The following is a 16419-nucleotide window of genomic DNA, read 5'->3' as shown; positions in this document are numbered from 1 at the left end:
TTTGCAGGTACTCGGCCATCCTCTGGGCAATGACCCTAAAGAAGATTTTACCCTCGACATTCAGTAAATGATGGGATAAATCACTCACTAACGATTTCAATTTGTTACGTTTTAGATTTAGAACGAATACTAATGATCTAACGACCAAGCGATGAGCGTGCTCAGTGATAACACTTTCCTGCTACAGCACAGAAGATTCCACCCAGTAAGTGGATAGCAGAGCCACGTCAATCAACATCAATCAAACTCCACCCACTGTTGTAAAGATATGCAACTACTGTACTATAGAGGTAATCACGTGGATTTCGCACTTATTTGTTCAGTTTAAGCACGTAACTATCAATAAACGTTCCCAAAAATAACAATGTAAAACTGTTTAGATTACTCATTTGGGCTTTGGAAAAATCCATGATTTATTAATTTATGTCAAAATCTCAGGTGCTCGGTTAATACACATATTGGATAAACCGCACACAGATAATCAAGAGTCTTCTGTACTGAAGACCGCATGCAAACTGTGTGCTCGTTAAACTTAAACTCACAGAGAGAACAAAGCTGTACAAACCAAACAGAAACATCGACAATAACGCGAATGAGATTGGTTAAACGACTAAAAAATATATTCGTACATCTCAGTATTGTGCCTTAATTGGTTACATGTGCGTCGTTTTGTGTCAATCCACTGCTAGATCAGGGCCTCTATGCCACGCGGGTCGTGGAGGGGCTCTTTTGCCATACTTCCCCACGCTGGTCAGTCTGATTTTAAGGCGGGAGCAAAACTCGACCGCATATGTTATCTTAGCATAATTTATATAGCGACTTCACCAATGCGCTTTGCAGATAATTAGGAACGGTACAATATCGTGTGTGAATGTAGTGGTGGAAATGAGGTGAATTAAATAGACGAGAGCAAGCAATGGGGACGAATCTGTGATGATGCGTGAATTCGGTGAAAGCGAAATTGATGACAATAAATGATGATTGGTTCGAATGAATGGGAAGATAATCACGGCCATACGATGAGAATATGAAGAGAAAACAGTAACGATGGTGTTACGAGGGGGGCATTAAGGGGGTCGTGGGGTGAGCTAGAAAACAATACGTGAGTTGTGAGTGAAGAGCGGAAACTACTGAGCGAAGGTGACTGCTTCATTTGGAGAAGTTTGTTCCAGTGAAGGAGGGGCGAGAAGAGTGAAAGAGCGAAAGCTGTGCTTCCCACTGCATAGTCTCGCAGCCACTAAACATCTGTTCTGTATCATGCATCAAGGTGAAATACATTTTTTTAAACGTAAAGAAATGCCTGCTCTCAGCCCAACAGAAGCCGCTCCTCTTTTCCAAGAGGCACGTTCCAGAGGAACGAGGCTCTACGCTGGCTCAGGGAGACGTATGGCAACCGGTATGGGTCTCACGATGCCACCGGGGAGTCTGGCTTGGATCCTCGGGCTCTGAACGGGGTCGTCTATTTTGCAGACGACGACAACACTTACAGCATGGACATCTTTGAGGAGGTGAGGTCCGTTTCGCATACTGTAGGGTGTGGTGGTTGTACCATTTACTGTATGAATTGCTGGTCAAAGACATATGCAGAGTTTTGGCATGAGGGTGGCAACGCCCCTCCAAATTGGACACCTATTAATACATTTTCAGTAGTTTAAAATTAATATAAAAAATAAATTCATCATATGCACCGCGATTCCTAATGTGAGGAACAAAGCGAACCCCTGCCCCCCCCCCCCACCCAAATATAGAAGTCAAACTCTGCCTATGGTTCAAACTTGATTTGGAGCTTTCGCGACTGCAGGAATTACTCTTTGGTTCTTTCGGTAAAGTCATGTTGAAAGAAAACAAATTAAATAATAGCATACGACGTTTCGATTGTAACAAAATCAATCACCACCAGGTACAAATGAAAGAGAAAACAAACCTAGCAAACTTAGAAATATAATGTAATATAACACATAGAGACGGCTAACATAACAGTCAACACCCTACCTGGTTGATTACGTTCTTACAAAGATTGATAAATTTGAGAGAGAAACAAGACACTAACACAACAACAACCGCCATTCGCCACGAAGTGACTGTGACGTCACAACGACACCTGTGCCAGGATATGTGCACCTTGAGGCCACGTGAAGTGTCGATCGCCCGCTGGCAGGAGGTCAAGGGGCAGACCCAGGTGCCACGGGTCGACTGAGACAACTGGTTTATGCACCACCTGTGCCCCCTACTGTGCCAACTTGCTGTGATTTAGCCACCCGGCGCTCCGCTCGTTGTTGTGAGCGTCACTCCTCCGCCCTCCCTTGTTGTTGGAGGGTGACTGCCTCCAATTGCCAAGCAGCGTCTTTCACGAGCCTCCTCCACAGAGGCCGATCTTGACACTGCTGGTACCAGTCATCGGCAAGTCCACTCAGCTCCACATCCTCCTGTACCACATCACTCCATCTCTTCTCTAGCCCATGCCGCGCCCGTTCAGCCCACTCTATCCGGCCGAACAAAAGCTGTTTAGGCATGCGGTGACTGGGCATGTTGGCTGCATGACCCAGCCAACGCAGCCTTGCCTGCCGGAGGAGCTCACCGATGGGACTTTACCCAGATTTTTCAAGGATTTGTGAGCTCCTCACACAATCCAGCCTGGTTAAACCCAGGATAGATCGTAAGCAGGCCAGCCTAAATGTTTCCAATCAGTGAAGATGCTCCATTAGGGGGGTCAACGTTTCGCAAGCATAGAGAAGGGAGGGAATGACCGTGGCCAAGAAGACTTGAAGTTTCGTGCGGAATGACAGACCAGGTAGCTTCCACACAGCGATATGCAACCGATGAAAAAACAATGCCAATCGATTGATTCTGAGTGAGACCTCTGCTGTCAAACCGGAGCCGGTCATGAGCACACTGCCCAGGTATGGGAAACTCTCCATTCTCTCCACAACTGCCCCATCACCGGTTGGAAATTGTGGAGGTGGAGTGCCTGATGGTACAAAATACCCAGGCAGGTGCTTAGTTTTGGTGTGGCTGATGGAAAGGCCCCAACTCTTAGCGGCACGCTCCAGTTTCAACAGCAGCGCCTCCAACTCCTCATCTGAGTGAGCGGCAATTACCAAATCATTGGCATATATAACATGGTTGACCAATAGGGAGCCATCCCTTGACTACACCCGGGCATCGATCAGCCTCTCATTGTATCTGTACCAGATGGAAATTATTCTGGTACAGCCATCAAAAGCTTCACGAACTACGTGGATGAAAATATGTTAAATAATGTGGGAGCCAGAGGACATCCCTGTCGCACCCCAAGGTGAACAGGGAATGGCTCCGACTCCCGGCCATGTAGTTTTAACCAGGCCCGCTCAAAATCATGAAGGTCCTTAATGATCGTGAGCAGAGGGGCAGTAACTCCGAAAGCACGAAGAACAACTCAGAGCCCAGGCCTACTGATGATATTATAGGACTTGACCAGGTCAATAAATTAAATAATAGCATACGACGTTTCGATTGCAACACAAGCAACCATCATCAGGTACAAATGAAAGAGAAAACAAAACCTAGTAAACTTAGAAATATAATGCGATACAACACAGATAGTCGGCTAACATAACAGTCAACACCCTACCTGGTTGATTACGTTCTTCCAAAGATTGCTAAATTTAAGAGAGAGATTAAATACAGAACCGGAGAGACATAGACAGACACGTAAGCAGAGAGAGATAATACAGAGACACAGAGAGAGACAAACACATAGGGACACAGAGAAACAACGCCTCTGTGTCGAGGCCTTAAATAAAGAGAGGGTGTCAGAGAGGGAGAGGGGGTGTAGAGAAATTAGCATGTGTGAAAATTGATAGAGAGACAAGATACAGAAACTTAACTTTTAATTTAGCAATCCTTGGAAGAATGTAATCAACCAGGCCATGCGTTAATTGTGTGTTGACCGACTTTCTGTGTTGCATTGCATTACATTTCCAAATTTTACTAAGTTTGTTTAATTTAGTGTGGTTTCTCTCTCTCTGTCTCCGCTCGTTTTGTTGCTTTGTTTCCTGATGTTGTGCCAGGTCATTGACATGTTAATTTCTCTACTCCCCCCTCCCTCTCTGCCCCCCTCTCTCTCTATTTAAGGCCTCGACACAGAGGCATTGTTTCTCTGTGTGCCTATGTGTTTGTCTCTCTATGTGTGTCTCTGTGTTATCTCTCTCTGCTTACGTGTCTGTCTATGTGTCTCCGGTTCTGTGTTTAATCTCTCTCTTAAATTGACCAATCTTTGGAAAAACGTAATAAACCAGGTAGGGTGTTGACTGTTATGTTAGCCGACTATCTGTGTTGTATTGCATTGTATGTCTAAGTTTACTAGGTTTTGTTTTCTCTTTCATTTGTACCTGATAATGATTGTTTGTGTTGCAATCGAAACGTCATATGCTATTATTTAATTTATTATTTTCTCTTTCTACGTGACTTTAACCGAAATAACCAAAGAGTAATTCCTGCAGTCACGAAAGCGCTAAATGAAGTTTCAGGTCAATAAAGCAGATATGTAGGTCTTCTTGGAATCCCCTACACCTCTACTGTAGCAAACGGACAGAAAATATGGCGTCTGTGCAAGACCGCCCCTTCCTGAAACCACATTGGTGCTCCGCAAGCCTCTCCTCAGCGTGCCTAGCAAGGCGATGTTGAATAATCCTAGACAGGACCTTTCCCTGCACACTGAGGAGTGAGATGCTCCTGTAGTTGTTACAGTCTGCGCGGTCCCCCTTCTTAAAGAGGGGGACCACAAGGGAAACCTTCCAATCCTGTGGAACCCGTCCAGTGTTCCAAACTGTTGATATGATATCATGTAGGGCAGTCTGTGCACAAACGCAACCCTCCCTCAGCATTTCACTTGGGAGAACATCTCTGCCCGGTGCCTTACCTGGTCTCAGACTCTGGATCGCCTTTAGTACTTCCTCAATAGATGGCATCCCAGCCAGTCACTCATAGAGGGTAACTACTTCCTCCAATATTTGAGGCACCGCAGCCTCAGCATCCCCATTTTGTCCAAAGATGTTTTCCATGTCGAGTGATTTCCCCTCCCCCAGGACTTCACAGAAATGTTCAGCAAATCTGCAAACCTGTTCCTGGGGGTCGGAGATTGGATCACCGTTTTTCCCCTAATTATGGTAATAGGTGTGGCACTGCAGGTTACTTTTTTATGGAGTTAAATAGGGATTTGTAATCGCGGGCCATTGAGGCAGACTCCATATCCTCAGCAACCCACGACCACCACCCATCCTTGCAGCGCCTCAAGGCTCTCTAATGGAGGTCTGGACTGCATTCCCAAAGCAGCCATTGCAGCTGCCTAAGTCACAGTCCTAAACCTCGCCCATTTACCCTCGACAACTGGAGGAGTGGAGGACGATGCCAACCCCAGCCACAAGCGATGATGAAATGTTCACTTGCAACTTTCATCAGCTAGCTGAGACCAGGCCACCTTAGGTTTGAATGGGGTCCTGGGTGTACACCCACCACCGGAGTGGAAAAATGGCAGGCGCATCGTACAGATGACAAGTCGATGGTCAAAGGGCAGATCAGCTCCACGGTAGGTCCTGGTGTCAAGGACATGGGCGCGCATCCGCTGTTCCGTCACTATGTAGTCCAGCAGATGTTCTTGCTTGGACCCGGCATGCATCCATGATGTTGTGTGGATGCGCCGATGCCGGAACAACGTGTTGGTAATTACAAGCCCATAGGTTGCACAAAAATTTAGCAGCCTCCTACTATTGTTATTGAGCTGATCTGGCCCATGCCTTCCAATCACTCCAGACCAGGTGCCAGCATCATGACCAACTCGGGCATTGAAGTCACCCAACAAGATGACTCTATCCCGATGGGCCACTTTAGCTAACACCTGTGACAGGAGGTCCTAGAAGGCATTTGACTCATCGGCCTTGCCTGCATCCCTCCACGGATGTTCGTCTTAGGTGGCGGCATAAGTAACCACGACCACCACTCCTCGCCTCTGGTTGATGGGAAGGCGAGCCCAAAATAGCCTGGGGCTTACAACTTCCCACACCTCACCGCCACGCTCCCACACCCCCTTCATTATTTTTGTTCAGAAGAAGAGCCACTCCCTGTTGTTTGGTAGTCTCCTGCCCCGAGTAGAGGACTGTCCACCCCTCATGATTGCAGGAGCCAGAGCCGGTCCACCGGGCCTCCTGATTACCACAGAGATCCAGACGGTACTGTTCCAGCTCCCGACAGAGGAGTGGCAGCAACTCCTCCGCAGTGAGCGTTTGAACATTCCGAGGGGAAAGATTCAATCTCCTGGCTCCACCAAATGGGGTTTGGCCAGGAGACGTCATAGACGCCTGTCCCCCCGGGGCCTCCGGCACACGCTTATTAATTAGATGTTTTTTACGTGGTTTTGTGGTAATTTATTGAAGGTGGACGGGTTACCAGCCCCTCGCACCCATCCAAAGCCCCCATTTAGCCGCTGTGGTGGTTACAAACGCCCCGAGGGAAAAGGCCAATCGGAATTGGCCCTCCCCCCCACAGCACTGTCCACGACAATGTTGCCCGTGCGGCACCACGAGGAGGTAGGGGGTTGTTTTTGCCGGACACATAGACAGACACATGAGCAGAGAGAGATAACACATAGACACACAGAGAAACACACACACATAGGCACACAGAGAAACAATGCCTCTCTGTCGAGGCCTTAAATAGAGAGGAGGACAGAGAGAGGTGGGGAGATAGAGAAATTAGCATGTCAATGTGAGATTTTGAGCTTCCGTGACTGCAGGAAATACAACACGAGGACACACAGAGAGAGAAAACACACTTAATCAAACGAACTTAGCATTTGTAAATTTTGCTAAATTTATTTGATTAAGTGTGTTTCTCTCTCTGTGTTCTCGTGTTGTTGCTCTATCATTTCCTGCAGTCACGAAAGCTCCAAATCTCTCATTGACATGCTCATTTCTCTATCCCCCCCTCTCTCTCTGCCCCCCTCTCTCTCTATAGGTTTGTTTTTTCTTTCATTTGTACTTGATGATTGCTTGTGTTGCAATCGAAACGTTGTATGCTATCATTTAATTTATTTTCTTTCTACGTGACTTTACCGAAAGAACCAAAGAGTAAGTTCTGCCTATGGTTGGCGATTATTCTGTGGAATGTTTAATTCCTGAAGGTACATAAGGTGATGCTGTTTCTAATTAAATAGATTCACGGGCAATGTAATCCTTCACATAAACGTATACCCCCCTTCCCCCCGCTGCCTCCTGTGCACACCCCCCTCCACACCCCCCACACTCTTTCAGATGCGACACACAACAAATGTGTCCGTGTGGCCCGTGGCGTTTGTGGGCGGCTTGCGTTACGAATCTGTAGTGGTGGGGGCCAATGGCATGGTCACCGGCTGGAAGGTTGCATACAGCCCCACGCGATCATTCGCCATCGACATGGCCGGCTTTGCCATCAACCTGAACCTACTCCTGCAGAATCCTAAAGTAGGTGGCTAACACCGGTGCTGTGAGCTAATGGTAAGGATGCTATTGCCAGATCTTTGAGAATGCCCAGCGTGCACCAATAAACATATTTTCCCCAAAAAAGTCTCGGAGTGCCAAGGGTCCTCTCGAGCAGGTAAACTCTGCTCAGGCGATCGACCAATCACAAGTGTCGGATATGAATATGTTTTAGTCTCGGGATGTAGCCTACTTAGAGCATTACATTTTAGTTTAAATGCTGACATGGACAAATTGTGGAAATTCTCAAATATTGTATTTCATAAAAAGTGTGCTAACCAGCGTAACTTTTGCATGGTTATATGCGAGTCATAACACGTGACTCAAAAATATCAATGCCTTTGTTGAGAATATGATTAACATAATAACTAAGCAGAAAATTAATCTCCTGTCCGCAAATGTTCCTCCGAATAAGAAATAAAGTGTCCATTTTAAACATCCCATTGGCCACACATTCCACAGGCAGTGACGGAATAGGGTAATAAATACAATTGTTTGTTGTATGTGGAGAGGGATAGCTATGGGAAGGAAACGTGATGTCTCCTTAGATGTTTTGTTTCTCAACACGCAAATTAACGATTGTGTCCCTGCCGCTGTATTGACCCTTTATTCTCTATCACTCTCTCCATGCCACCAGTCAGAATTTCCATATAGGTCATACTGGGAGCCCCACATCCTGTCTTGTGCCCAGCTCCCAGCCAACCTTACTCCTGTAGACTGACCAACTCTATCCAGTCAACCCCAGTCATACCACCACCCTCCAACCACAACTAACGTGTAAATGTTTCTCATTATTCTGTCTCGTCCCATTATTCCTCACAATTACGACCATAGGGTGCCACGGTGGCAAGATGTCACCTACTTCGCCTGGTATACAGGAGGTCGTGGGTTCGATCCCGACCCTGACACCTCCTTTGTATTTGGAATTTGCGTGCTCTGTCCGTGGTCACGTAGATTTTTCTCCAGGTCATCCGGTTTTTCCCTACACATTTATATTTGACGTGTGTTTTGAGTATCTGACTGCTGTAAATTTCCACACAATTAGCAACTTCATTGAGCTATCATTTGACGCCAGGTCGCTTCTGAAAAGAGCTGCATAGCTCACTGGGCCTTAAGTAATACAATAAAAAATAACTTAGCTGAATAGCTTAGCTATAGACAGCGCGTACTCTACCTATGTCAATCGTTGTCTCTGCCATTCATTCTCAGCCTCGGCTACCGTAGCGCTACCTCCAACAAGTTTACACTACCCGTTTTATCCACGTTGCACATTCTACCCCAGCAGACTACTCACATCCCTTCTACAAACATAATAAAATAAGAAATATTTAAAACAAGAGAGGAGGCCATTCGGTTCCATCTAGTTCAATTCGGTTGTGAGTAGCAGATCCATTCTAGAATCTCATCGAGGCGTTTTGTGAAGAATCCTGGTGAATCAGTTCCACCGCGTGTCGTCTGGACAGCCGGTTCCAGACTTCCAACATTTTTAATTAAAATTTCCTGTGCACATGCTGATTGCACATTTAAATGTAAACTCTCGAAATTTCGCGAGATTATTGCTGATAGTAGCATATTGCATCTGCAGGCATACTTCAATTTCCACGCGAGGAGTGGGAACCAGGAGTCCAGCCTTCTCGAGCAACTCGTGACCAGAGACCAACTGGAGCCAAAAGCTGACAACTGCACCAAGGTGAGCTCTTGTCCGATCAATCATTCCGGTCAGATAGGTCAATTTAAGCAGTGCATGACAGAGATAATCTTGACTAAACTTGATTTGGCGCTTTCGTGACTGCAGGAATTACTCTTTGGTTCTTTCGGTAAAGTCACGTAGAAAGAGAAAATAATAAATTAAATAATAGCATACGACGTTTCGATTGCAACACAAGCAACCATCATTAGGTACAAATGAAAGAGAAAATAAACCTAGTAAACTTAGAAATATAATGCAATACAACACAGATAGTCGGCTAACATAACAGTGAACACCCTACACTATGGGAACCTCATTTGCCAGTAAAAATATGATAATTGGTTTTTTACCCTTCTATCTGGCAACAAAACTGACACCTTTTTACAAGGAGTCATGTTTGCATAGACCACAATACCTGCAGTCATAATGCAAACAAAAAACATTACTCTGATAATGTGCACTGTCCTTGAAGTTGATTGGTCCACACCCGAGACAGCTTTCCTTAGAGCCTAGTCTCACATGGGTTGGACCAGATGACGCCAAAGCGCGTTTTGGCGTCATCTGGTCCAACCCATGTGAGACTAGGCTCTAAGGAAAGCTGTCTCGGGTGTGGACCAATCAACTTCAAGGACAGTGCACATTATCAGAGTTATGTTTTTTGTTTGCATTATGACTGCAGGTATTGTGGTCTATGCAAACATGACTCCTTGTAAAAATGCGTCAGTTTTGTTGCCAGATAGAAGGGTAAAAAAACAATTATCAGTCAACACCCTACCTGGTTGATTACGTTCTTCCAAAGATTGTTAAATTTAAGAGAGACATAAAACACAGAACCGGAGACACATAGACAGACACATAAGCAGAGAGAGATGACACAGAGACACACAGAGAGAGACAAATACATAGGCACACAGAGAAACAACGCCTCTGTGTCGAGGCCTTAAATAGAGAGAGAGAGGGGGGGGGGGGGTAGAGAAATTAGCATGTCAATGAGAGACCAGGCACAACAGCAGGAAACAAAGCAACAAAACGAGGGGAGACAGACTGTCACTTGAAAGTTGACAAACTGTACAGACGTGTTGAAAACAGATAACTATTGGCATCTTTGACTGCCAAATACACCTCTTTCCTGAATACAGTAAACCCTCGCTATGCGCAAGTTCTGGATTCGCGAGTTTCACATTCATGAACAATTAAATGTATACTTATTCCCTATTCGCGACACCCGCCAGACTCCAGTATTTGCGAGTGTGCGTAGTGCCAGATCACCGACACCAGGGAGGTGCGTGCAGAATGTTGTTACATTTGAAGTGACTAACTCGGAGACAATAAGACTAAGAGGCACATCTATATTAATGAGCACCATCGGTATTAACACATTTAATATTTAGTCCATCTATTATCGGCGACGCTACTCAGCCAGGACAGTTGCCTGGCTAGTGGCTCCCCGAGATGGTAGAAATGGAGACGACGACGAGAATAATGGCGACGATGGACTTCAGCAGCACGACCGGGATCCCACTCCAACAACAGGCCTGAGGTCCCCCACAGGGGCCCCTCTTAAACTGTCAGCGTGGCCTTGCTCTGCCTCGGCCACGCTCCCTTTCTGGAACCTACTAGCGGATTCCTGGTGGACCCCTTCTGTGACCTTTCCCCTAGATTCCCCTCTCGTGTATATCCTGGCCTGCTGACGTCAGGACTGCCGTATGCCGCAGATCCACATTTCTGCCAGCAGCCAGCGCTATGCCACTACACATTAGAAACTGCAAAGATTAGGCATGTCCCCTCAGCTGCCCTCTTAGTCCACAAGTGTCCCAGTAATCACTCGCACCACGAACGTAACCCCATTTTTTCCCATTGTAACAAATTTTCTGCACTCAAGAATTATGCATTCACGAGCATTTTCAAGAACGTATAGCCCTCGCGGATATAGAGGGTTTACTGTATATTCCTCTTTATAAAGAACATGGTATTTTTTACACATCCCATCAGCCACACGTCTTTCTAGCAGTGAATCGTTTCAGCAGCATTGACTCAACTCAAGGAAACTGTGGACCGGTGTTGACTTTCCAGTGTGTCATCAGTTTAGTCGAGTTCCACCTGATAGTGTACATACTGTAGTTGGTTCGATGCAAGCAATCCTCTGTTGCGTGAGTAGCCCAGACCCCTGAGCGTTGGGTCAAGTCGAGAGAAAACATGAGATGACTCTCCTCCCAACTGCCCAACCCGCATCCACATATATCCCCCCATTGTCCCTACCCAGGGGAAGAGGCTAGGTGTTCCAGAGATTGGTATTTGTGTTCGTGTTCAATCTCCTATTTAACCAGGAGATTAAACAAACCCATTGAGAAAAATGGAACAGTGTCTCTTGTGCAAGAGTGGCCTGGACCTCCGTGTTTCTTATTTTTATGAATTAATTCATTCCAGGTTCAATGGGATTGTGTTGAATGTTATTACATGATATGACTGCACAGTTTTGATATACCTAGGGTGACTGAGATATATGCCTGGGTGTGGTCAGTGGAAATGGTGAGGATGATGTAAGCAGTGGTGAGTTATGGAAGCAATGGTGAGTTATGGAAGCATTTGGGTGTGATGGAAGCAGTGGTGGGTGATGGAAGCAGTGGTGAGTTGTGAAAGCAGTGGGGTGTGATGGAAACAGTGGTGAATTATGGAAGCAGTGGTGAGTTTCAACAATGGAAAGACGTGCACGCTTGTGTGTCCTTCAGGTTCTGGTGTGGCACACACGCACCTCGAAACCCATCTTTCAGGGCGAACGAGGAAAAGGTTTTTCTGACCCCAATGTGGAGGTGTAATGACAGATGACTGCTTCATGCACGATGCTGGGTTTTGCACGGTTTAATGCGACGTGATGGTCCTGTTGCCTAAACAAGTAGTGCACTGCTTTGCGTCATGATCCCTGCACATACATGGAATTCTACAGATGAAATGCACCTTAAGATTTCAAGTAATTATTATTACAATCATACTTGGGTGCTCTGATTGAAACAAAGGCTAGTAAGAGTGCTATATTCTCATCTTTATTACGTGGCTGCTCGGCCCCCTTGTTGCTCACTCTCCAGTCGAGTTTCTCCCTATCCTGGACTAATACATTTTATTGCGTGGTTTAGTTACATTTTTTTATCAATTCCATTCAGAATCAAAATCTTTCTTTATCCCGGATGATTATCATGGGCTATTAAGCTTCTTTTCACAGATGTCCATTCCATCGCATGCACATCACAAATGCACTCTGCATGGGAAAGTAATTGCCTTTGCTCGAGATGCAATAATGCGATTTGTGTATCTCGCCTGCTTTGCGGTGCTTACTGTGACTGCTATCGGAAGTTATTTACATTGAGCCGTTTTATGGTTTTGATTCATAATGTTATTTTTCATAAATATTCTCAGTAACATGCATAAATGGTAGCGATGAGCACTTAAACATATCTGGCACCTGCTTGCATGAATGAACAGATCCCCACTGTCACAATTGCACGATTCGACCGTGTTTATGTGTGCTGGTTTCAGAGCCCAAATCTCATAAACTAAATTGACGTGGAACTCAATTGTTAAAATGATTGATACCCTAATTTAACTGCATTTAACAAGTCTCCGCTGGAAGAGAAATAGGAACCTAAATTGACTCTGCCGGAGATCATAATGTATCCTCCCGTGTAAGCGTATGGGATGTGAACTAATTGTCGATCACATATGGAATGTTTTATGTCTCCAAATACAAAGTTAAAATGTTCACATAGCATGGAGTATGCCTCCCCGTCAATAAAGTGTGTTTACACATCCCATCAGCCACACGGCCTTCTGGGAGTTCAATCTTTCAGCAGCATTGGTTACAAATAATACACTTTAGACCGGTTTTGACATTCAGTGGTTCATCAGTCGTGTCCGGCTTGCTTGAACCAATACTGGTGAACTGGCAGATGTGTATCTCCAAGCACCCTATCGGAGAGTTGATGGGTCCCAGATGTGGGAACTATATTGTCTGTTTATTGTCACTCGTTTTCTGCACAACGACGCTCATGATCGTAATAAGTTGCATCGAGGGTCACTTCACAACCTGCATCGTGTAACCTAATGACCGTGTTGCAGAAAGGGCTCATGGCTGCACGAGTTGTGTGAAGCACGCCGCGCAACGTGCAGCAGGCTGACCACGCGTCTCCTCGAGCACTTGGTGGGGTGGCATTGCGGGACAACGAAATCACCGATCAAATATTTGCCCCCATATATGGAAGTGGGCGGGGCGTCAGCCAAAGGGGGGCCTGTTCTTGCCCATGTATAGTCATCGTGAATCGAGGTTTCATTGGTATCGATTCGGCTCAGTCCATCTGGCACCCAGCTGAAAGTTGATCGAGCAGCCCTCTTTGAAATGGCAGTTTTTTTTAAATCTTAAATTACTTTCTGCTGTTCACAGATTAAACAAAACAATGGTGCATTTAATGACATGCGATTTTTACATAATTCATTGAATAACGTTTAAAATGAAAACGGGCATAATAATAGTATAAGGAAACAAAAATACCTAATCATAATTTGCGGTTTAATCATGTCATTGTGCCTCAGGGCTAATATCCAATCAAATAAAGGGAGCGGGGCCACACTCGATCCCAAGTATCGCTGGCCAATGTAATCGATTGCCAATGAATCTATATTTTCAACATGGCTGCCTGATCGACTGTGTTAAATCGATACAATTTAAACCCACGAGTCACAATTACCATATATGGGCACACGCCCCTTTCGGCCAACGCCACGCCTACTCCATAGGACTCCTGTGATCATTTTCGATTACTTCTTTTTTGCGGTTATAGAAATATATATTCTTTGGGTCTTTCGGTAAAGTCTCGTAGATCGGTTCAAAGAAAATAACAAAAAACTACATTTCGATCGCAACACATGCGTTCGTCATCAGGAAGAGGGGGTTAGTTTTTAAAGGGAAACTGTTTATAAAGGTTTTAAATTGGCATAGCCCAAATGTCAGCAGCCACTGTTAATGTGGTCAGCGACCGCGACGGTGGTGGGTTTTCCACCAATCACAGGGCTGCCAAGTAAAAATGAGCACGTAAAATCGTTGAGCAGCCTCCACGGCCAGCGCCCCAACGTGGCTGTTAGTGTGAGAGATAAACATGCTCGCAGAGCGATCTGCCATTTCTACCACCATGGTTTACTAAAACAATATATTTAATCTTTGTGGTCTGTAATTTTCCATAAATAAACGACTGGAGATTGTTTATCTACAAAGGGTAGTGGAAATCGATGCCAGGCACCTGCAGTGTAGCCACTCTTCCTTATAGCTTTACTGTTTGCACTCAGTCACATATTCACTTTAAGATGTTTTTTGTTCATGTTTTTGTTTTTTGTTTTTTTGCGGTTGCACCCGATTCAAGAGCCGAATGGCTCACAGGGCTATACCTAATACATTAACTTGAACTTGTATGTTATCTCACACAGTGTTGCGAGGTTTTTGGTGTATAATTTGCAATCAAATGCTATTTACTTTGGTTTCATGCGGTGATGTGTGAGTGTGCATGATTAAATATAACACGAGGCAGGAGCAGGTCTTGTGCACCACCAAACTGATAATGGCGAGATGGATCTCAGGTAGCACAAGACCTGGTGTAACAGTCAAATGCTGTCGCACCGGGGTGATGTGTGGTGGCCGAGGTTACATAAAGTAATGGGGGGGGTGAGTGGTGACGGGGGGAAATCCCCCATTCCCCCATCTCCGGAAGCCAAGTCGCCACGAAGTCTGGCCTTGACCGGGGGCGGGGCACGAGTTGGCCAGTCAGGTCAGGCCAGTTGGCGTGCGGTGAGGGATTAGGCCGCTGTCGGTAGCCTAAAAGAGGCCAAGAAATAGGGTTTCGTTCCACCAAGTGGGGCACTACCTACTTTTTTAATATTTAACATCAGAAATATATAGAGATTCCTTAGGAAAAAGTTCTCCGCACACAACCTTGCAGTTTTAGAGAAAAATGATGCTAAAGGTGCCCATTTTGAAAAAAGGGAAACCATAGGGAATTTTGCACTTTTAAACCTGTTTATCATATAAACCCAAAAATGCAGAATTACCACTTGAAGTACAAAATAAACCAGTTTGAAATGTGTGATTTACCTGAAGTTGCTATCTATGCACAGTAAACATGATAAGATTATCAAGAAAACTTCTGCTGTAGCATTAACATCCCAATTACTTCTCATTATGTTGTTCTAATTGAAAGGTAATATTAGAGGTAAAATCTGAATAACAAATAGAATTAAGCCAAAATATAATATATAAAAAAGCACTTTTCAAAATAACACGTTTAATGGTGAATTGTCAATTCGCATACATGAGCAGCAACTGCACTACATGTACATATTCACAGCAATGATTATTGTAAACAAGATTGAATTTTGATTGATTTATATTAATATATGTCCTATATTAATTTTTTTTATCATATACACATCACTAAATATCAAGATCACTGTCCTCACTATCAGATTCACATAAAACAATATCCTCAGTTAATCTCACATTGTCACAATGAACACATTTACATAGGTCAGTGCAGGCCAGGTCAGCCTTGTGGCATGAACACCTTCCACCTGTACAAGTACGAGACTTACACCCACAGTGGAGTGACCCCAAAATCTGTTGAGAAGCTGGATCTTTAGTCATCCATGATATGATGAGATCACCATCCTTGACAATCCATCCAAAGCCGTCTGGACTGGGAGCATTTATAAAAGGATCCAATGCTCTCCTGTGGATTGCAGCTAGGTAGTTAGCACGCTTGAAGTGCTCTGTAAGTGCATCTTTTGTTGGAGGTAATGCCTGTTCGGAAGAGGCCTGGACACATAACCTATTGTATCTGGCCAAATTAACATCTGATACCTTTTCTCCATACAGCTCACACACAAAACGTTCCATGGTCACAAATGTGGTGCTGTCCATTTCAAATTGCCTCCCAAGAGCAATAAATGCACTGATGTACTCTGCATTTCCAGACACTATATTTAGTGGTTTCTCTTTTCCTATCCCATAAAAGGAACTAGTTGAGTCACAGCCAGTGAATGTGTGTAGTCCTATCAGTGCCTCTGTTAGTGAAGGACCCAAAGCAGAACCAATAGCCTGGAGATCTAACATTCTTTGCCTGTCTTTTGTTCCTGTCAGAAAGTACATCTTTGCTGAGTAGGCCGCTGTACGTGAGCTGTATCGTTCAATTTCGTTCCGACAAA

At 44.9% G+C, this 16419-nt stretch overlaps 1 protein-coding gene across 3 annotated transcripts in view; it reads left to right on the top strand.

The window, feature by feature from the left end:
- The window catches only part of LOC133358640 (galactosylgalactosylxylosylprotein 3-beta-glucuronosyltransferase 1-like), a 54597-nt gene extending 40091 nt beyond the window's left edge, over positions 1 to 14506 (top strand). For 2 of the 3 annotated variants that reach the window (XM_061577025.1, XM_061577028.1), the window contains 4 exons: positions 1311 to 1508; positions 7287 to 7475; positions 9076 to 9180; positions 11910 to 14506. In XM_061577025.1, coding sequence (XP_061433009.1) covers positions 1311 to 1508; positions 7287 to 7475; positions 9076 to 9180; positions 11910 to 11996 — 579 coding nt within the window. In that variant the 3' untranslated portion in view covers positions 11997 to 14506. The remainder of the gene's footprint in view (positions 1 to 1310; positions 1509 to 7286; positions 7476 to 9075; positions 9181 to 11909) is intronic. The other variant, XM_061577026.1, reaches the window with a different exon arrangement.
- Positions 14507 to 16419: the final 1913 nt, after the last annotated feature.

The sequence above is a fragment of the Lethenteron reissneri genome, chromosome 63, assembly GCF_015708825.2.
Source record: "Lethenteron reissneri isolate LAM-NWPU_2019-01 chromosome 63, ASM1570882v1, whole genome shotgun sequence".
NCBI lineage: Eukaryota > Metazoa > Chordata > Hyperoartia > Petromyzontiformes > Petromyzontidae > Lethenteron > Lethenteron reissneri.
Note: the sequence above shows the minus strand (reverse complement) of the source record. Positions and strands in the feature narration are given on the sequence as shown.